This window comes from Pseudophryne corroboree, chromosome 11 (genome assembly GCF_028390025.1).
Source record: "Pseudophryne corroboree isolate aPseCor3 chromosome 11, aPseCor3.hap2, whole genome shotgun sequence".
Taxonomy (NCBI): Eukaryota; Metazoa; Chordata; class Amphibia; order Anura; family Myobatrachidae; genus Pseudophryne; species Pseudophryne corroboree.
Genome location: NC_086454.1, coordinates 245,404,500 through 245,425,997, shown reverse-complemented (window position 1 = coordinate 245,425,997; position 21,498 = coordinate 245,404,500). Strand labels below are relative to the sequence as shown.

Genomic DNA, 21,498 nt, shown 5'->3' with positions numbered 1-21,498 from the left:
GGGCCTACCATTCTACCTAGCGCCACCTCAGCCTCCACCTTCTGGCGGAGCAAGTCCGGAAATTCCCTAGCCGAGCGCAGGTTCGTACCCGCCCCGGGACCCACCCGTCCATGTATCGGCAAGGGGAAGCCCGACGCAAAACCTGAGTGTAAGAATTGGGCGTCCGCCGGACGCGGGTACCGTCGCAGCCAGGGAATGAGTGCTCAAAGTCTAATTGGGGTGGGGGCTGTGGTCAACGCCAGAGGCCGCGGGAGCGCGACTCTGCCGGGTCTGTGGTCCGGAAGCCCCTCCGGCCCCAGGACTGGGACAGTCCTTAATCCCGTGGCCCCCCCCCACATTGGATACAGGAGTGACGAAAACAACAGCTGCCGCCTAAGTCGCATTGGGCATTATTAAAAGCGAAGCATTTTCCATGCCCCGCGCGCCCTGAACCGCCGCGAAAACCGGCAGAACGAGAGGCAGGACGTTTTGCCCACCGCCTCGTCGTGCCGCCTTCCTCCGCGCCGGCCGAACCCTGGGTCAGTTCCGAGCACAATTCCACATCTTTCTTACCGAAGTTATAGATCTGCCGCCCGTGTTGTTTTCGCCGAAAATCCTCATCATAACGACGCCAGGCCGACCCTTTGTACTTATGGTACAGAACATGTATGAGGAATTGATATCGCACTATGTTCATATGTTCGTCCGGGCGGGTCTCTAGGTAACAGGCAGCAAAGATCAACATACATCGTACCCAATTCGGGTAGGAGCGCAAAGCGTCCTCGCTGCCCTGCCCCTTTTTCTTAGCTGAAAGTAAGGCTTTCCGATGGTCACTAGTAAGAGCGAAAATATTCACATATTGGCCCTTACGGATCCTGTCCCGGACCCGGGGCCTTAGTCCACGTTGCACCGCCGTATTAGCGCAGTGCACGGTGTCCGATTCCATCGAGACTTGGGAGGCGGACGAGGTTGAATGCCGACGCTCGCGCCGTCTGCGACGCTTAACCCTGTGCAAGCCGCCGTCAGAGGAGGACAGGCCCTCCGAGGACGTGGAGGCAAGGGAAGAGTCCGTGTCCCAACGCCTGCGGCTGCGCCTGCTGCAAACCCTATGCGCACTGCTGCCTACGCTAGAGGAGCTGGAGTGTAACCGCACTCCCCCGGGACCAGTCGGGGTCCGATGAAGACTCACCTGCATGAGAGGGAACACCGTCCGTCCCAACGGCTACCGGACAACTGGAGGATGCACCGACAGACTCCATTCCCGACCCGACGTCCGCGGCTGGGGAGACAAAAGAGACTTAGTTCCCCTGCTCCCCCACTGGGCCCGCAGCTGCCGGGAGAGGGGCAGGCGGGGGTACCGTCGTGGCAGAGGACAGAAGCGGGGTTAGAGATTGCGCAATGCTATCCGCCAAAGAAGCAGCGGGCCACCCAAGTCCCCCGGGTACGGAGGATAACAAGGGCGCCACCGCCGACACAACAGCTGCACAAATGGCGGACAGAGCGGTGGTGTCCACCAAGGGTGCAGCCGCCGCAGCGGGCGTACGAGAATCAGAGCCGCCACGCGAGTTGTGCTCTCCACGGGAGGATCGTAAACCCCCCGTTGGGAGCAAGGACCCGGAGGAGCCCTCACTGTCGGGCGTCACGGTATCGCCGTCCCGCTGCGATAAATCTCGCGCTAACCACCTGCGCCGCGACCGCCTCCGATCCCGAGCATTGGCCACGGGATGAGAAACCGAAGAGTCGTCACCACTGGAAGGAGGAGGCGCAACGTCGGAATGTGAGTCGTCCGCAGCAACATCGGCGGGTGACGACCGGACACGAGGAGGGGGGGAACGGTCGCCCTCCGACAGCGCACGCCGCCCCCTGACGGGGTGAGTGACCCCGGTCGGAGCCGTACAGCCATGGGCGGCGGCAGCAGTGCCATGCGCCAGGCGAGATACCCTGGAAGGGGGGGGGGGGGGGGGGCGCTCCGGGGCCACCCACGGCAGGAGAGGCCAGGTGTCCCGCCTCACCGCGGGCGGACGCAGAACGCCCCTGCCCTACCGGCCCCGCCCTATCCGCGACCGGCAAAGGGAAACGTGCAGTAGAGGGGCGGGGGCAACGCCCCGCCCTGTCGGGGGAGGGCGCAGGCCGGACCTGACAGGGTGAAGGGGAGGGCCGGACAGAGGGGCCAGGCCCTCCCAAGTGGCAGGGTCAACTGTGGCACGCGCGCGCTGCCCAGACTGCACAGGTCTGGCAGCCGCACGACCCCCCGCCCACCCACCCTCATCAGCATTATTAGCGGCCGCCCGGAAGGAAGAATCAGGCCGCTGATCCGCGGGGCCGGGAGCTCCGTCCCGGCCCCACGTGATCAGAGCGGCCGTGGGTAGCCGCGAGCGGCGGGCTCAGGGACGGCAGGACACCGTCCCTCGCCGTGCGCCGCGTACGGCCTCCCAGCGCTTCGTCCCCCGCCGCGGCTAGCAGCGGGGATGGAGAGCGCAAGCGCGGGGGAGCCCGGGCGGGTGGCCGAGCCCGGCCGCATGCGCTCCGGGTCTCCCGCACAGCAGCCGCAGCAGTAATTCCCCGTGCCGGCTGGACATCAGGGCCCTCATTCCGAGTTGATCGGTCGCAAGGCGAATGTAGCAGAGTTACACACGCTAAGCCGCCGCCTACTGGGAGTGAATCTTAGCTTCTTAAAATTGCGACCGATGTATTCGCAATATTGCGATTACTAACTACTTAGCAGTTTCAGAGTAGCTCCAGACTTACTCTGCCTGTGCGATCATTTCAGTGCTTGTCATTCCTGGTTGACGTCACAAACACACCCAGCGTTCGCCCAGGCACTCCCACCGTTTCCCCGGCCACTCCTGCGTTTTTTCCGGAAACGGTAGCGTTTTCAGCCACACGCCCCTGAAACGCCGTGTTTCCGCCCAGTAACACCCATTTCCTGTCAATCACATTACGATCGCCGGAGCGAAGAAAAAGCCGTGAGTAAAATTACTTTCATCATAGTAAAGTTACTTGGCGCAGTCGCAGTGCGAACATTGCGCATGCGTACTAAGCGGATTTTCACTGCGATGCGATGAAAAATACCGAGCGAACAACTCGGAATGAGGGCCCAGAAGCGTCCAGGAGCCGGGCGGGGAGGCGAGCGGTGCGGCTGGGGCGGATTCTGGCGGCCATAGCGATATGAGAGCGGAGGTTAGAGGAGTAACAAAAGAAGCAAGGATAGGAAGGGTGAATATCAGAAAGGAGTAAAGGGGATAAAGAAGGGCAAGAACAGAGGAGAGGGAGAGAAATAAGTATAATGGATGAATGTGTGAAAAGGATGAAAGATAATAAGGATAAATATAATGAATGGGAGCAGTACTTGCAGGCCTCACGAGAAGAGCTGGAAGAGAGGCAGGAAGTATCCTGTCAGCAGCCTATATGCCTGACAGGACAGCCCCCTCTCCATGATCCAGCCAATCGGCGCCCGGCCCTCTCTCTACGTTCCTCCCACCACAAAACATTAACCCCCTCCAGGCCAAGGTGATGCCTCGAGCGGCGCTGCGGAAGCCCAGACGGTGCGTTTATGCCGCTATGGTCACATTATGTTCCCTACGCGGTCTTTCTGTTGGCTCAGTTTGGGAAATCTATTACATATTGCGTACTGACTGGCACTTCATACAGCAGTTTAAGCATTAGTTTTCTGGAATTTATGTTATTTTATTTAGTTAATTATTTTATTTAGTTAATTTTTAATATCTATCTATCATTATTATTATTAACAGTTTCTTATATAGAACAGCATATTCCGTTGCGCTTTACAATATACATACACACACACACACACACACACACACACACACACACACACACACACACACACACACACACATACAGGGTGGTCCAAAAATGATACAGTAATAATCTTTTATTATTATTTTTGTTGTTGTTGCAGAATTGGAATGATGGCAGGGAATCTGAGTGCAGAACAAAGATATACACTATGTTGTGTAAACAGTGCCATAACTAGACAATTTAGCGCTGTGTGCAAGAAACAGCATCGGCGCCCCCCCCCCCCCCACACACACACACAATATACAAAACAGGGCCAAGGCACATACCAAAAATATAGGGGCGTGGCTTCATGGGGAAGGGGCGTGTCAACAAAATAATACTCATTTATAATTCATTGTACAGAAGTCTTCATTATTCAAATTAGGCCGCGCAGTAGCGCCACTTACACACATTACACCAGGTAGAGCCCCATTTTACACATTATAGCCCTCATTCCCGAGTTTATCATTCGCTGCCGTTTTTCGCAGCGCAGCGATCAGGTGAAAAATCTGCATTTAAGCGCATGCGCATGGTACGCAGCGCGCATGCGCTAAGTACTTTTACAAAAAAGTTTGCAGTTTTACTGAAACTCGAGCGACGTTTTTCAGTCGCTCTAGTGTTCGTAGTATGATTGACAGGAAGTGGGTGTTTCTGGGTAGCAACTCAGCGTTTTCAGGGAGTGTGCTAAAAAACGCAGGCGTGCCAGGCAAAAACGCAGGAGTGGCTGGAGAAACGGGGGAGTGGCTTGCCGAACGCAGGGCGTGTTTGTGACGTCAAACCAGGAACTAAACAGACTGCATTCATCGCAAGATAGGAGTAGGTCTGGAGCTACTCAGAAACGGCATGACATTTTTCCTGTGCAGTTCTGCTAATCTTTCGATCGCACTTCGCTAAGCTAAGATACACTCCCAGAGGAAGGCGGCTTAGCGTTTGCACTGCTGCTAAAAGCAGCTAGCGAGCGATCAACTTGGAATGAGGGCCCATGCCAGGTAGAGTCCCCTTTTACACATTACGGTGGCAGAGTCCCCTTTGTACATTATGGCAGGTAGAGTCCCCTTTTACACATTACAGCAGCAGAGTCCCCCTTTTACGCATTACAGCAGCAGAGTCCCTATTTTTACACATTACGGCAGGCACAACCTCCTTTTAACACATTAGGCAGGAAGAGTCCCCCTTTTTACACATTAGGCAGGCAGAGTCCCCCTTTTTACACATTAGGCAGGCAGAGTCCCTCTTTTTACACATTAGGTAGCAGAGTCCCCCTTTTTACACATTACGGCAAGCAGAGTCCCCCTTTTTTACACATTAGGCAGGCAGAGTCCCCCTTTTTACACATTAGGCAGGCAGAGTCCCCCTTTTTTACACATTACGACAGGAGAGTCCCTCTTTTTTACACATTAGTCAGACAAAGTCCCCTTTTGACACATTAGGCAGCAGAGCACCTCTTTTTACACATTACTGAGGGGGGATGGGGATGGAAAGGGAAGATAGAGATGCTTGGCTTAATTTGAGCGGCAGTAGGCAGCTCCAGCACCTGGATGTCCCTATGCAGGAGGGGGGCAGAGCACACAGCGAAGAGACATAGACGTACCTGTGTAATCAGCCGTACTGGCGTTCTCTTCTTGTGAGCGAGGGCGGCCATGGCGGCGGCGGAGAATGACGGTGGTACATGCACTCGGCAGCTGGAGCTGCCGCCAGTCTATTAGAAAAACTCTGTCCTTACGGCATCCCTTGCGCGGCTCCCTGCCCGGCCTACGCTGTATGGTGTGGAGAGGAGACACTTGTGCTGCTGCAGGAGTCGATGAGGGGGGAGAGCGGGGCAGAGAGCACACGGAGAGACAGAGATGACTGCAGTGCCCAGCGCTGATGGCTATAATATAAATCAGCAGCGAAGGAGCCAGGAGCAAAGCTACTATAATTTATTGTAGCGGGGAGCACTGCAACTAGTGGCGGCCAATCGGGGTGGATGTGGATGGTGTGCCCACAACGCAAATGCGCTGTGTGCTAAGCACCATTCGCCCACACCTAGTTACGGATCTGAGTGTAAATATAGTATAAATATAGTAGTATAAATGTATACTATAACAGTAACATAGTTTAAATACATGTACACTTATAGCTACTTTAGCCCGCGCTTGCTGGAGGGGCCTGGTGGGGTCTGAGTCTGCCCCTCCTGAGATTACTTACCATGATCCGGGAAGCGGATTACTCCTCCTCCGCATCGCCATCTTCCCAGTGACAACTTCGGGAAGATGACGCTGCACAATGAAAACAAAGACTCTGGCACTGTGCTTTCCATGGGAAGATATATGTGAGCTCTGAGATCCAACGCCATTTTAAACTATAGGTTTTTCGTGGTTTGCGGAATACTAGAGTGCCCAATCAGGCTCCTAATTATGAAAGAGCCCATTATTAAAAACATACGGACATGCATGTGTACCGGGCCCATTAGGGATCATGAATAGGCCTCTCAGTCACTATTTACCAGGTGCTTTTCCTAATAGGAATCTGCATCTTCCTATCATTTTATAGAATGTACTTAAATGCTTCCTCAAAGATGACTGATTGCTATAGGAAACTTCTCCACTGGTCCACTTCTTCACTCTTTTCTCTGCTTGATACATCAACCTTTAAGTTGGAAAGTTTCAGTTGTAGTCACCCACCTGATCAAGGGTGTGCACATTTTGCATATACAATTACCTATTACTTTTACATTTTTTACTGGTAACCACAATAATTAAATAATGCTAAATATGTTGATATATTACCAATGAAATACTAAGAATAATTTTGTATAAACACTGTCATCTATGTTGAGTTGTGTGTTTTTTGTTTTTTTTTGTCTTAGTTTGTCTGGCATATCAGAAGAAATTGAAAAGCACCGTTTCTGCCCAGACAAAGTTCCTTAGCACATACGATGGGTCTGAGAATATGTGCTTGGAGGACATCTACACAGAGAATGTTCTGGAGATACCAAAAACTTCAAACATGTCAGAACATATTCAAGGTTTCCAGAACCAGGGACTTCTCGACATTTTTAACTCCCAAGGACTTGTTAATGAAGAGGCAGATACTGTTCTAATACTTGGACATGCAGGGAGTGGTAAAAGTACATTGCTACAGCAAATCCAGCATCTATGGGCTGAAGGTCGAGCATTTAAAAAATTCAGCTTCATCTTCCCATTTAGTTGTAGGAGGTTGTGCTGCATCGACAAGCCGATTTCTCTAAAATCACTTCTTTTCGAGCAATGTTGCTGGCCATCAGAACAACTTCAGGATGGAATATTCCAGTTCATTCTGGACAATCCTGGCCAAGTGCTCATTACTTTTGATGGATTTGATGAGTTCAAATTTGCTTTCACAGATCATATAAAGCATTGTTCTCCAATTGAGTCTACAAATGTAGCAAGCATTGTTTTTAACCTGATCCAAGGAAATTTGCTTAAAGACTGTATAAAAGTAGTAACCAGCAGACCCGATACTGTGACGGCAGATTTGCGGAAATATGTCAAAAAAGAATTTCATTTGAAGGGATTTTCAGAAGATGGGATTGAGTTCTTTATGAAGAAGCATCATCCAAACACATCAGACGACATCGTCAGTTTGGTAAAAGCCAATTCCTCTCTTCATGGGCTCTGTCAAATTCCGGTTTTCTGCTGGATAGTGTCAAAGTGTCATAAGCAACTCATTGAATGTGGTGACAAAACACCGCAGACCATGACTGATATGTACTTTCTAACTCTAAAACATTTTCTTATTCATTCTTCACCAAATTCATCTCTAAAGAAGAACATTCTGTCCGAAAGACTGAATTCAATTAGGCACCTTGGTAAAATCTCTTTCAGTGGTCTCTGCCAAGGGATGTATGTGTTTTCTGATCAAGATCTTGCTAACGCAGATGTTACAGAAGAAGATAAATCATTAGGGTTTCTTGTCTTCTCCAAGAATTTTGCAAATGAACAACTAATTTCTACTCAATACTATGAATTCCTTCATATCACTTTCCAGTGCTTTTTTGCAGCACTGTACATTGCATTGAGTGATGATGTGGATTCTACTTCTCTATATCAGTTATTTAAATGGAACAGGAAGTCAACAAGAGAATCGCTTGTACAAAGGCTACTTCCATGTTTACTCGGTGGAAGACCAAATAATCCTATAATACAGAACATGGAGATTCGAAATCTCCAGATCACAGCAACATTTGTCTCTGGTCAGTTCTCCTCTGTACTTTATGATACTTTGCTTGATTCATGGAAGTCAGAAAAACTGCCTAGGAAATGTAAAACCATTAAGAGATATTTGGCTAGAGGTATCCAGAAACACTTTAAGTCTATACCACCTGCCGTGAGGGATGAAAAGAAAAGCATGCATGCTATGCCTGAATTTGTATGGCTCATAAAGTGTATTTATGAAATGCAAAATGTTCCACTGTCCAAGAGAGCAGTGGAAGGTCTTGTGGTTGATCACTTGAAGATGACTTACTGTGGGATCGGACCTACTGAATGCACAGCATTGGCATATGTACTGAAGCATTTAAAGAACCCAGTTGGCATACAGCTGGATCACAATTCTGTTGGTGACATTGGAATTGAGCAGTTGATACCCTGCCTTCACAAATGTCACGCTCTGTAGTAAGTGTGTGCTTTTTTCATTCTTTAATATAAATTGCTGTTTTTATTTATTTATTCATTACACTACCTTGCGAGTTAGTGGTTGAAACTTTAATGAGTAATCCTTTTCTTAAATTGGTCGGTACAGATGGTGTAATGGTTAGCATTACTGTACTGAGGTCATGGGTTCGATTCCCACTATGGCCCTAACTGTGTGGAATCTGTATATACTCCTGTGCTTGGGTGGATTTCCTCCAAATACTCTGGTTTCCTCCAACAGTACGAAAAGTGTACATGTGTTTAGGCAGAGGTGTAGCTATGTGCCTGGAGCAAGGGTATGTTTTGGCGCCCCCTCCCCTATACTGAATTGGGGGCACAGCCAACATGTGGTGGCATGTTACATTTGAAAAGAAACTATATTTAAGAATTCTAAAGTGGTGACAGGGTTTGTTCTAGACTTTGTGGAGCTCAGGGTGAAAGTTTCCCTTGGGTCCCCCCCCCTCCCCCCCCCCCCCCCCTCCCCCCATGTTTAAAATAGGGACAGTGCACTCCGACGGTTTGGCTTCATTAGGAAGGGGCGTGTTCACAAAATAGTACCAATTCACATTACACCGTACAGTAGTGTCCGTTATTCGCATTACACTATGGTAGAGTCCCTTATAAATGTTACACCACAGTAGAGCTGCTATGGAAGTAGCTGTATTTAATTATTTACTTTCAAATAAATGAAAAACACTATATATGCCCCTACTGACCTGACCTCACAACCCCCCAATCCTTCAATGAAAATAATGCCCCATATGTGACCCCCCACACACCTGATAACCCCCCAATCTATTAATGAAAATAATGCCCCAAAACCGAACCGTCCAGGTCTGATACTCTACCAGTGCCTCGAAAATAATGTCCCAAATCTGACCCCCCAAACTCTCATTGAATATAATGCACCAACCCCCCCCCCCCCCCCCCGACTTGATAATCACCCAATGCCTCAACGAAGATAATACCATAGAACTGCCACCCCAGACCTGATAATCCCACTACGTCTCAATGACAATAATGTCACAGAATTGCCTGAGGGGCAGAGAGAGCTATGCATTAGGAGCCTGTGAGGCAGAGAGAGGTGCTGCAGCAGTCGGGGCAGAGAGAGGTGCTACAGCAGCCAGGGCAGAGAGAGGTGCTGCAGCTTCCAGGAAAGATAGGTGCTGCAGCAGCTAAGCTAGACAGAGAGAGGTGCTGCAGCAGCGGGGGCAGAGAGTGGTGCTGCAGGACAGAAGTCACCCTGCTGCACAGCTACAAGTCGACAGTGAGACATATAAAGAGGGCGGCAGAGCTCCGGCATGTACTGACTGTCAGTGTCTCCTGCTGTTGCCTCTGGCCTGCCTTGTGCCCTACCTAGTCTCTGAGTTAGTGTGCACCGGCTCTGCTCCTCCTCCTGTTCTGCAGCTGCATGTACAGAGGCCCGCGGGTGGGTGGTGGTCTGTGATTCGCCCTCTAACTTTTTTAGTGCCCGCAATTCGCATTACACCCCTGTGTTTAGGGTAGACAAGATGGGCCAAGTGGTTCTTATCTGCCATCAAATTCTATGTTTCAATAAAGGGCGAGGTTGGTAGGTCCCAACGTTTATGAAACATGAATGAGGTTCAGAAGAACAGTATAGGAATGGAAGTAGTGGTATTGACAGCACACATTTGCAATAGCCCTATCCTTGTTGAGTCTGAGATCAGCCGGATCTTTGTGTACACCCAACTCTGAATGGCCCCAAGTTCCACTCACACTCACTAGATGCTGTCACAACACTTATCCAATGTGGGAATGCCCTGTTTAGTGATCGCGCGGAGCAAAGAAATTTGTGGGTCCCAGGGACCCCTCACTTTAAAAAATTGGGGTCCTACACCACTTTTTCTGGGTCCTATCACATATTATGGGGGGTGAGGGCAGGCAGCAGTTGGGACAATGCTGGGGGAAAAGGTGAGGGTTAGGGAAATATATACAGTGTTCTTCACAGAATTTTTTTCCAGCCAGGTGGCATCAAGAAATCGCCTGGTGTGGGCCTTCGTACATTGGGGGTCATTCCGAGTTGTTCGCTCTGTATTTTTTTCTCGCAACGGAGCGATTAGTCGCTAATGCGCATGCGCAATGTCCGCAGTGCGATTGCGCCAAGTAAATTTGCTATGCAGTTAGGAATTTTACTCACGGCATTACGAGGTTTTTTCTTCGTTCTGGTGATCGGAGTGTGATTGACAGGAAGTGGGTGTTTCTGGGCGGAAACTGGCCGTTTTATGGGAGTGTGCGAAAAAACGCTACCGTTTCCGGGAAAAACGCGGGAGTGGCTGGAGAAACGGGGGAGTGTCTGGGCGAACGCTGGGTGTGTTTGTGACGTCAAACCAGGAACGACAAGCACTGAACTGATCGCAGATGCCGAGTAAGTTTGAAGCTACTCAGAAACTGCTAAGAAGTGTCTATTCGCAATTCTGCTAATCTTTTGTTCGCAATTTTGATATGCTAAGATTCACTCCCAGTAGGCGGCGGCTTAGCGTGTGCAAAGCTGCTAAAAGCAGCTTGCGAGCGAACAACTCGGAATGACCCCCATTGCTCTGTGGACAACTGTGTTTTAAAAGAGCTCCCAGATACTGCCTAGCTGTTTTGTGGATGCATATCATTTTTCTTTAGCAGCTCCCCGATACTGTCCCCACTTGCTTGCTTGGCTGATAACCAGCCCATATACTGCTCCCGCTTGCCAGCTACACAGAATGCCCCCCAGTAACAAACACATGACATGTCCAAAAGTCACGCAGTGCTGACGTCAGTGTGGCGCTGCTTTTCAGATGCGTCACTATCCCGGGAAAATCATTGTGCCAGGAGGGGTGAGTGCTGGTGCCAGGCAGCAGGGGGGATTTTTGCTGGGCTGACCACCAGAAAAATATAGCCTGGGGAGAACACTGCTTTGTACCTGGTGACCCCTACCCACAGGCCTGTGATACTGCTCTGACAGCACCCCTCCATCTGTCATATTGCTCTGACAGCACTCATCTCCCGCCCATTTGTCTATACAAACCCCCCACCACCACCAGTCTGTCATACTGCTGCCCCTCCCCCCGGCCATACTCCGTTACCCTTGAGTCCTGACCCTTACCGGCTGCCTGCAGGATCTCCCTCCTCAGCCGCCTGTGCACGTGATCAGCTCCTGCAGGCTCAACTCAGAGTGCTGCCCATACCACCCGAACTTCTGCAGCACTTTCTCCAGCTCTGGCACCACCATCACACATTGCTCCATGTCCGCGGGTGGCGGGTTGGGGAAGTCTAGGGGTCTTCTCTTCCTCACACAGGAGCAGCTCCTCAGCCGGGGCCAAACCCACCGCTGCCAATGTAACCTGTGCGGGATTGGAGCGGCCTCTCCGCAAGCACAGGTGTCTGCACTTGGGCCGCCCCTGTGCACCCCCCGGATACCGCCGGCACTGACACAGCTGCTGTGATCGGCTGTACAGGGGCCGCACCACTCTGTGGGCAGGATTAGCTGGATACTGCTGAAGCTGTCATTGGAATAGGTAACGCCTGACGCGTGTCGTTGCATATAGCTTGCAGCTTTTTCAAAGGTACCTTTTTATTAAATTGTCTCTTTAAATTGACATATTTGGAAATTAGTCAACACTGTATTATTTAATCGTGAGCGCAGCCTCCGTTTTGTTCTATTTTTGTGGCATTAAAGGGACTGCCGTATCCACACCCTTGTTTTCATCATGCTTCCTCACCCAGTCCCTTATGCCAGCTTCCTCACCCACTCCCCAGCTTGTATGTGAGGCAGTGGGTGACAGGATGAGGGTGACAAGAGAGAGAAATGATAGCGAGGTGATGGGGACAGACAGTGGGAGACAGAGGGGCAGTGAGTGACAGAAAATGGTGAGAGGGAGAAGCAGTTGGTGACGGGGAGAAGGTGAAGGGCAGTGGCAGGGAGAGGGTGCTTTATGGGCATGCGCAGGAGTCTCAACCTGGCCGATTACAATGGGGGTCATTCCGAGTTGTTCGCTAGCTATTTTCGGTCGCAGCGCATCGATTAGGCAAAAAAGCGGCACTTCTGCACATGCGTATGCGGCGCAATGCGTATGCGCAATGTTCTTTCACAACAGCCGAAGTAGTTTCACACAAGGTCTAGCGACGCTTTTCAGTCGCACTGCTGACCGCTGAGTGATTGACAGGAAAGGGGCGTTTCTGGGAGGTAACTGACCGTTTTCAGGGAGTGTGCTGAAAAATGCAGGCGTGTCAGATATAAACGCAGGCGTGGCTGGCCGAACGCAGGGCGTGTTCGTGACGTCAAAACAGGAACTAAATAGTCTGAAGTGATCGCAAGCTAGGAGTAGGTCTGCAGCTACTCTGAAACTGCTCAAAAAAATGTTGGTACCGCTCTGCGGTCCTAAGCTAGGATACACTCCCAGAGGACGGTGGCTTAGCGTTTGCACGGCTGCTAAAAGCAGCTAGCGAGCAGACAACTCGGAATGAGGGCCAATGTTGGGAGGTATGCAATAGTGAAAGTGTAGTTATTTATAGAGATTTATAGTTTGGTTCCTAGAAATCCAAATCCAACCGAATTATGTGGACCCAAACTAAACCAAAACCCAGTATGGATCCCCCAAGGAGATCAGATTTGAACCGGTTCTTCCTGTGGATCAGAATTCACATTTTAAAAGCTAATTTCTGGTTTTGTAAAAATTACATGATTTTAGCTGTTTTTCTTATTTATTAACAATTGTTAGCAATGATTATCAATTTTTTTTTATCGGTTTGAAACCAAACCTAAATCCGAATGCAAAACCAAAATACGAGGATGAAATTAGAACCAAAACACAAGAGTCCGCACACATCTCTAGTTATTTATCATGCAGGAAATAAATTATTGCTTAAAATTGAGTTATGGTTCTTCTATTTTCTTATATATTGCATACATTCCTTTATTGGCAGTTGATCCTCTGTACAAGACTCACTGATGCTCTCTGTATTGTAATAATAATAAAAATATTAATAATAATAATTTTATTTATATAGCGCTCTTTCTCCAATAGGACTCAAGGCACTTAACAGCGGTCCCCAGTGCTCTTTGTATTATATGGTGGTCTTAGCTCTGGTAGCCTACCCAGGGGCGTTTCTAGAGAGGAGGAAGCCCGTGTGCAGGCTCCGGCTGGGCCCCCTTCTCTCTAGCCGAAGCAATGTGTAGACAGTGAGCACTAGGGTCCCTAGGGGATCCTAGCGCTGCCCCAGAGTCTACAGCACATGTGCAGATCTCCGGGAAAATGGTGCGATGGCCATTTTCCCAGTGATTTTCCTACTGTGCATGCGCGAATCACCGGCAGCACTGCTGCTGCGCCGCAGGACTCCTGAGGGTATTTCAATTAATGGGTGCAGGGTGTGCGGTGTGGGCCCCTCTGGACCCCCGGGGGCCCGGCTGTACCGCATACACTGCACCCATCATAAACACGCCAGTGAGCCTACCCCGTATATGTCTGCCAGTGACAGGAAGTGTTAGCCACTAGGATGCTCTCTGTACGTCAATCACTGGTAAACTGTACTGCACACTAGCTGTTCTTACAATAAATACCATTCCAATTATATTCATAAATACTGTGAATATTTTATTTTTTTCATTATAAGCAGCCTTCGGCAGCTAATAAAACTTGTTTAGTGGGCCCCAGAGTGAAATAATTGTCCTGCCCTGGTCTTACAGTAAGGCTTGGGCCACACATAGCGGGGATCCTACATTTCAATGTATGTGTTCACACAGTGCAGCACAGTGGAATCCCATATGTCACTAGCCGGATCCTGTTCTGCGGCATTCCGCAGAACAGGATCCATGTGCACACAGAACCCCCCTCCCGGCCAAGCGCGTTTACCGCTATGTGTGACCCCAGCCTTAGCTCAGCATGTGCTTATAGGCAGGAGAAATGTTCACAGCAATACATTTCAAACGTCATTTCAAAATGACTGGAGTAAATTTACAACAACTTGGGTGTATGGAATTCATTTCCTGTAATAAGGGAAATGGCCAACAATTTCTTCTTGAACCTTTTTGAAATGATTCCACATTCATCTTCTCATTTTGAAGTTTCTGGCTATCCTCTATTCCCTCCACACGTCATGACACTGCCCATCACATGCTGCCTGAGCATCACTAATATAATCGCTAGAGATGAGCGCCTGAAATTTTTCGGGTTTTGGTTTTGGGTTCGGTTCCGCGGCCGTGTTTTGGGTTCGACCGCGTTTTGGCAAAACCTCACCGAATTTTTTTTGTCGGATTCGGGTGTGTTTTGGATTCGGGTGTTTTTTTCCAAAAACACTAAAAAACAGCTTAAATCATAGAATTTGGGGGTCATTTTGATCCCAAAGTATTATTAACCTCAAAAACCATAATTTACACTCATTTTCAGTCTATTCTGAATACCTCACACCTCACAATATTATTTTTAGTCCTAAAATTTGCACCGAGGTCGCTGTGTGAGTAAGATAAGCGACCCTAGTGGCGACACAAACACCGGGCCCATCTAGGAGTGGCACTGCAGTGTCACGCAGGATGTCCCTTCCAAAAAACCCTCCCCAAACAGCACATGACGCAAAGAAAAAAAGAGGCGCAATGAGGTAGCTGTGTGAGTAAGATTAGCGACCCTAGTGGCCGACACAAACACCGGGCCCATCTAGGAGTGGCACTGCAGTGTCACGCAGGATGGCCCTTCCAAAAAACCCTCCCCAAACAGCACATGACGCAAAGAAAAAAAGAGGCGCAATGAGGTAGCTGTGTGAGTAAGATTAGCGACCCTAGTGGCCGACACAAACACCGGGCCCATCTAGGAGTGGCACTGCAGTGTCACGCAGGATGTCCCTTCCAAAAAACCCTCCCCAAACAGCACATGACGCAAAGAAAAAAAGAGGCTTTTTACTGATATTTGGTGTTTTGGATTTGACATGCTCTGTACTATGACATTGGGCATCGGCCTTGGCAGACGACGTTGCTGGCATTTCATCGTCTCGGCCATGACTAGTGGCAGCAGCTTCAGCACGAGGTGGAAGTGGATCTTGATCTTTCCCTAGTTTTGGAACCTCAACATTTTTGTTCTCCATATTTTAATAGGCACAACTAAAAGGCACCTCAGGTAAACAATGGAGATGGATGGATTGGATACTAGTATACAATTATGGACGGGCTGCCGAGTGCCGACACAGAGGTAGCCACAGCCGTGAACTACCGCACTGTACTGTGTCTGCTGCTAATATATAGACTGGTTGATAAAGAGATAGTATACTCGTAACTAGTATGTATGTATAAAGAAAGAAAAAAAAAACCACGGTTAGGTGGTATATACAATTATGGACGGGCTGCCGAGTGCCGACACAGAGGTAGCCACAGCCGTGAACTACCGCACTGTACTGTGTCTGCTGCTAATATATAGACTGGTTGATAAAGAGATAGTATACTCGTAACTAGTATGTATGTATAAAGAAAGAAAAAAAAACCACGGTTTGGTGGTATATACAATTATGGACGGGCTGCCGAGTGCCGACACAGAGGTAGCCACAGCCGTGAACTACCGCACTGTACTGTGTCTGCTGCTAATATAGACTGGTTGATAAAGAGATAGTATACTCGTAACTAGTATGTATGTATAAAGAAAGAAAAAAAAACCACGGTTAGGTGGTATATACAATTATGGACGGGCTGCCGAGTGCCGACACAGAGGTAGCCACAGCCGTGAACTACCGCACTGTACTGTGTCTGCTGCTAATATATAGACTGGTTGATAAAGAGATAGTATACTCGTAACTAGTATGTATGTATAAAGAAAGAAAAAAAAAACACGGTTAGGTGGTATATACAATTATGGACGGGCTGCCGAGTGCCGACACAGAGGTAGCCACAGCCGTGAACTACCGCACTGTACTGTGTCTGCTGCTAATATATAGACTGGTTGATAAAGAGATAGTATACTCGTAACTAGTATGTATGTATAAAGAAAGAAAAAAAAACCACGGTTAGGTGGTATATACAATTATGGACGGGCTGCCGAGTGCCGACACAGAGGTAGCCACAGCCGTGAACTACCGCACTGTACTGTGTCTGCTGCTAATATAGACTGGTTGATAAAGAGATAGTATACTACTAATATTATATACTGGTGGTCAGGTCACTGGTCACTAGTCACACTGGCAGTGGCACTCCTGCAGCAAAAGTGTGCACTGTTTAATTTTAATATAATATTATGTACTCCTGGCTCCTGCTATAACCTATAACTGGCACTGCAGTAGTGCTCCCCAGTCTCCCCCACAATTATAAGCTGTGTGAGCTGAGCAGTCAGACAGATATATAATATATATAGATGATGCAGCACACTGGCCTGAGCCTGAGCAGTGCACACAGATATGGTATGTGACTGACTGAGTCACTGTGTGTATCGCTTTTTTCAGGCAGAGAACGGATATATTAAATAAACTGCACTGTGTGTCTGGTGGTCACTCACTATATAATATATTATGTACTCCTGGCTCCTGCTATAACCTATAACTGGCACTGCAGTAGTGCTCCCCAGTCTCCCCCACAATTATAAGCTGTGTGAGCTGAGCAGTCAGACAGATATATATAATATTATATATAGATAATAGATGATGCAGCACACTGGCCTGAGCCTGAGCAGTGCACACAGATATGGTATGTGACTGAGTCACTGTGTGCTGTGTATCGCTTTTTTCAGGCAGAGAACGGATTATATTATGTACTCCTGGCTCCTGCTATAACCTATAACTGGCACTGCAGTAGTGCTCCCCAGTCTCCCCCACAATTATAAGCTGTGTGAGCTGAGCAGTCAGACAGATATATATAATATTATATATAGATAATAGATGATGCAGCACACTGGCCTGAGCCTGAGCAGTGCACACAGATATGGTATGTGACTGAGTCACTGTGTGCTGTGTATCGCTTTTTTCAGGCAGAGAACGGATTATAAATAAAAGTGGTGGTCACTGGTCACTATCAGCAAAACTCTGCACTGTACACTACTGAGTACTCCTAATGCTCCCCAAAATTAGTAAATCAAGTGTCTCTCTAATCTATTCTAATTCTAAACGGAGAGGACGCCAGCCACGTCCTCTCCCTATCAATCTCAATGCACGTGTGAAAATGGCGGCGACGCGCGGCTCCTTATATAGAATCCGAGTCTCGGGATAGAATCCGAGCCTCGCGAGAATCCGACAGCGTCATGATGACGTTCGGGCGCGCTCGGGTTAACCGAGCAAGGCGGGAAGATCCGAGTCGCTCGGACCCGTGAAAAAAAACATGAAGTTCTGGCGGGTTCGGATTCAGAGAAACCGAACCCGCTCATCTCTAATAATCGCATGAGGCTCCAGTGATGTAACTGCTGTGGGTGCAGAGGATGTGGCTGCTATGGGTCCCGGACTGCCTGCAGGGCCCGCCGCTCCCCATGCACTCCATCCTTGATAGGGCCACGGTGCAGGGCTGCGCAATATGCTTCTGTTCTCACAGCCTTCGGTGAGGAGGAAGTACCGGCCTCCCAGCTGCCCTGCTACTCACCTCCCGCTCATCCTGTTGCCTGCCTCTCCTTCCCATCTCCCTATGGATCATGGCCCATGGGGCATACGACGTGTGAGGTATTACACAAAGGTAGAGCTTAGGACCCACCTCCAAGAGCAGTGGCAGAATGAGTCCCCGTCAGGAAGTTCGTGGCTGACACTGATGCTAGAACCAGGCTAGCCAGCTGGTATGCACTCTGCAGCAGCAGGGTTTCATGTTGCGATGGAGGTAAGATTTTTGGATGGAGATTAGGGACTACCCTCTGTGCACCACAAGTGCCTGGTTGTGTAACCCATAGAAGTAGGTTGGGATTTTGCAGCATAGTATACAGGTATGCTCAAACTCAGCCAGTGTACACCTCCAGCATAGCAAAGTACATACAGGTTTATTTCTTGCATGTAGTAGCACACTGCACAGAGTACTGGAACCCTTGCACAGAGCACTGCAGTCCTCAGGCTGCCATATAAGGCTGGCTGGATGCCCGCTCCAGCAGAGTGGCCACACAAGGGTGCCACCCCATAGTGGGCGCAGTGTGGCTGCGAGAATCCAAACCCACCATGCTTTATCCTGTTTCCCCATAACCTAGCCAGACGTGCCCGTGCATGAACCTACGACATTGATGTGGTGGGGTTAACTGATATCATATATTGCGTATCCACAGTCACTGACACTGATGCATGGCAGGCTGTGGTGAATACTCCGTCTGCGGTGATGTCTCCAGCTGAAAGGTTGAGCAGGTGCTAAGGGTTGAATGGCTGAAGACTGAGGTGCTAAAAATGAATCAATGTGGTCTTATTTTTGTTCCTGGCTGTGGGGTCAATAAACCAATGTGTTTTCTGTTTTTTTCTTCCTGTGGCTGAAATCATTGATTATTGTGTTCTATTTTTATTTTGCTGTCGGGGCCAATGTGTGTATGTGTTTTTTCTTGTTGGCGCCATTGTCAGTTTTTCTTTTAAATGTGGGAGCCAAGCTGTGTGTTTTTTACTGTGGAAACCAAGGTCTAGTTACTCTGCTGGCATGCTCTCTAATAAGATCAGCACCCCTGACTCCTGAAATATTATGTGCTGCTGTGAACATTTTGAGCATGTTAGCTGCAGTTTGACATGTCCCTACCAAATTCAATACAATACACATACAAGTAGGACAGGGAGTTTTGTTGACAACATTCTCTAAACCCTACTCTTTACTCATAATATATAAATATATGACTACAAGTAAATCTAGATGTTTATTTGATAATTACTGATTTATTTATTTTTTACCTTGGAAGGCAACAGCTGCACCATTTAACAAATCTACATGCTTTTTTGGTATTTGCATTCATAGGGGGTCATTCCGACCTGATCGTAGCTGTGCTAAATTTATCACAGCTACGATCACTTACACTGACATGCAGGGGGACGCCCAGCACAGGATCTAGTCCGCCCCGCATGTCAGGTCTGCACCCCCCGCCCAAGTACAAAAGCATCACACAGCAGCAATGCTTTTGTACTTGGAAGAGTAGCTCCCGGTCAGCGCAGCTCCTTCGGCTGGCCGGGAGTTACTCGTCGCTGCCCTGGGCCGCAGTGGCTGCGTGTAACGTCACGCAGCCGCTGCTGCCCGCCCCCCGCACAGTCCGGCCACGCCTGCATTGGCTGGACCGTGCCCACAAAATGGCGGGCAAACACCGCTGTGCCACCCCCTCCCGCCCAGCGACTGCCTCTGCCTGTCAATCAGGCAGAGGCGATCGCTAGGCAACGACAGCCGTCGGCTGTCAGCCATGCGTCGGCGCATGTGCAGTTCTGACCTGATCGCTGCGCTGCAAAGAACTGCAGCGAGAGCGATCAGGTCAGAATGACCCCCATAGTCACTAATATATACCATTGGTGGCAATCAAGTCAAGGAGTATTGGTGAGGGAGAGACCCTTTGGGCGGATGTACCAACCACTTGTGGTAAATCCTGCCACACTTGCTATAGGCACTAGCAGCCTGACCCTCTAGCTTAGTGGGTCCCAACCTCGATCCTCCCCCCAACAGTTCATGTTTTCCAGGTCTCCTCACAGGATTGCAAGTGAAATAATTTGCTCCACTTGTGGGTCTTTTAAAATGTGTCAGTGAGTAATGAATACATCTGTTCAACTGCTAGGTGACCTGGAAAACATGAACTGTTGGAGGTACTTGAGGATCGAGGTTGGGAACCACTGCTCTAGCTCCTAATGAACTGCTGTGTTAACGTCCAATCAAATTGACAGAAAGCTTTCTCTCTTTACAGTCTGAGAGATAATAACATCTCTGACAAAGGACTGGGATGTCTCATGAAGCATGCTTTACAGTGGCCACACTTCCAGAAGATTGCGTAAGTACTTGTGACTTAAATGAAGCATGCCATCCATATAACTCAATGGCCTTGCAAACCTATTGACTTTGTCAACGTCTTTAACTGTAATTGTAAAGGTCATTGTTCTATTTATGGATTAAACCAAATGCCCCATTGTGAACAACTAGAGTTATTTTCTTTTTGCTTTACAGATAGTTCTATCCAGCTTGGTAACCAGTAACTTTGTGCACCTACACTATAGGGCAGATGTATTAAGCCTGGAAAAGTGAAGTGTAAGGTGATAACGCACCAGCCAATCAGCTCCTGTTAAGTTACAGGCTGGTTTGAAAAATGACAGTTAGGAGCTGATTGGCTGGTGCATTATCACCTTCCATTTTATCAATTCTACAGGCTTAATACATGTGCCCCAAAGTCACTAGTGAGACTCCACTCACTATCCTATAATCCTGCTTTATTTTATTAACTATAAAAAGATGGAGTAATCAGAAGGTTAACAATTAAAATTTAGATATTCATAATGTCGATACCACAATGTTGACAGGCATGATGTAAAAATTGTCAAGATGTCGACAGGCAATGTGTCGACATTGTTAAAATTTCGACATTAAGATTAGGCAGGTGTGTTGGGTTTAGGCTGTGGGGGGAAGTTAGGGTTAGGCTGTGGAGAGGGGGTTAGGGGTAAGCACTAGAGTGAGAGTTAGGGGCAAGGATTAGGGATAGGGGAGAAATACTCAACCAATGCCAGAGGATCGGCGGTCAGACCCGGAAGTCTCAGTCACATGACCGTCGGGACCCGAAAGATGCGGCTGCAGCTATCAGGTGCAGGCAAGTCACTGCAGGGCCACCAGGAATATGTCAGCATTCTAACTTGTCGACATTTTATCAGTCTACATGATGAATGTTGACATTATGACTGTCGACATATCATACCCGGGATGTAGTTAATATACCGGCTGTCGGGATATAGGGGACTTGCTGCGCTCGCTGCCGGTATTCTGACTGGCGGGATCCTGACTGCCGGCATCCCATCAGCCGGGATATCATACTGAATCCTCATACCCAAACTAAAGGGTGAATTTGCACAAAATGTGGTGACTGGCGTGTCCTGTATTTTTAGCATGGTTACTGTATGTCCCAGAGCTAGTGGAATTGGCAACACCATGATGAATGCATGTAGAAAATTGCATTTAAGATGTTTATCCAGCATAGGAGATTACTGC

General features: G+C 48.7%; 1 protein-coding gene across 5 annotated transcripts in view; it reads left to right on the top strand.

Annotated features, from left to right (window-relative positions):
* NOD2 (nucleotide binding oligomerization domain containing 2) overlaps nt 1–21,498 on the top strand; it is a 275,792-nt gene that overhangs the window by 176,417 nt on the left and 77,877 nt on the right. For all 5 annotated transcript variants that reach the window (XM_063945323.1, XM_063945319.1, XM_063945321.1 and 2 more), the window contains 2 exons: nt 6,629–8,414; nt 20,213–20,296. In XM_063945323.1, the coding sequence (XP_063801393.1) occupies nt 6,629–8,414; nt 20,213–20,296 (1,870 nt within the window). The remainder of the gene's footprint in view (nt 1–6,628; nt 8,415–20,212; nt 20,297–21,498) is intronic.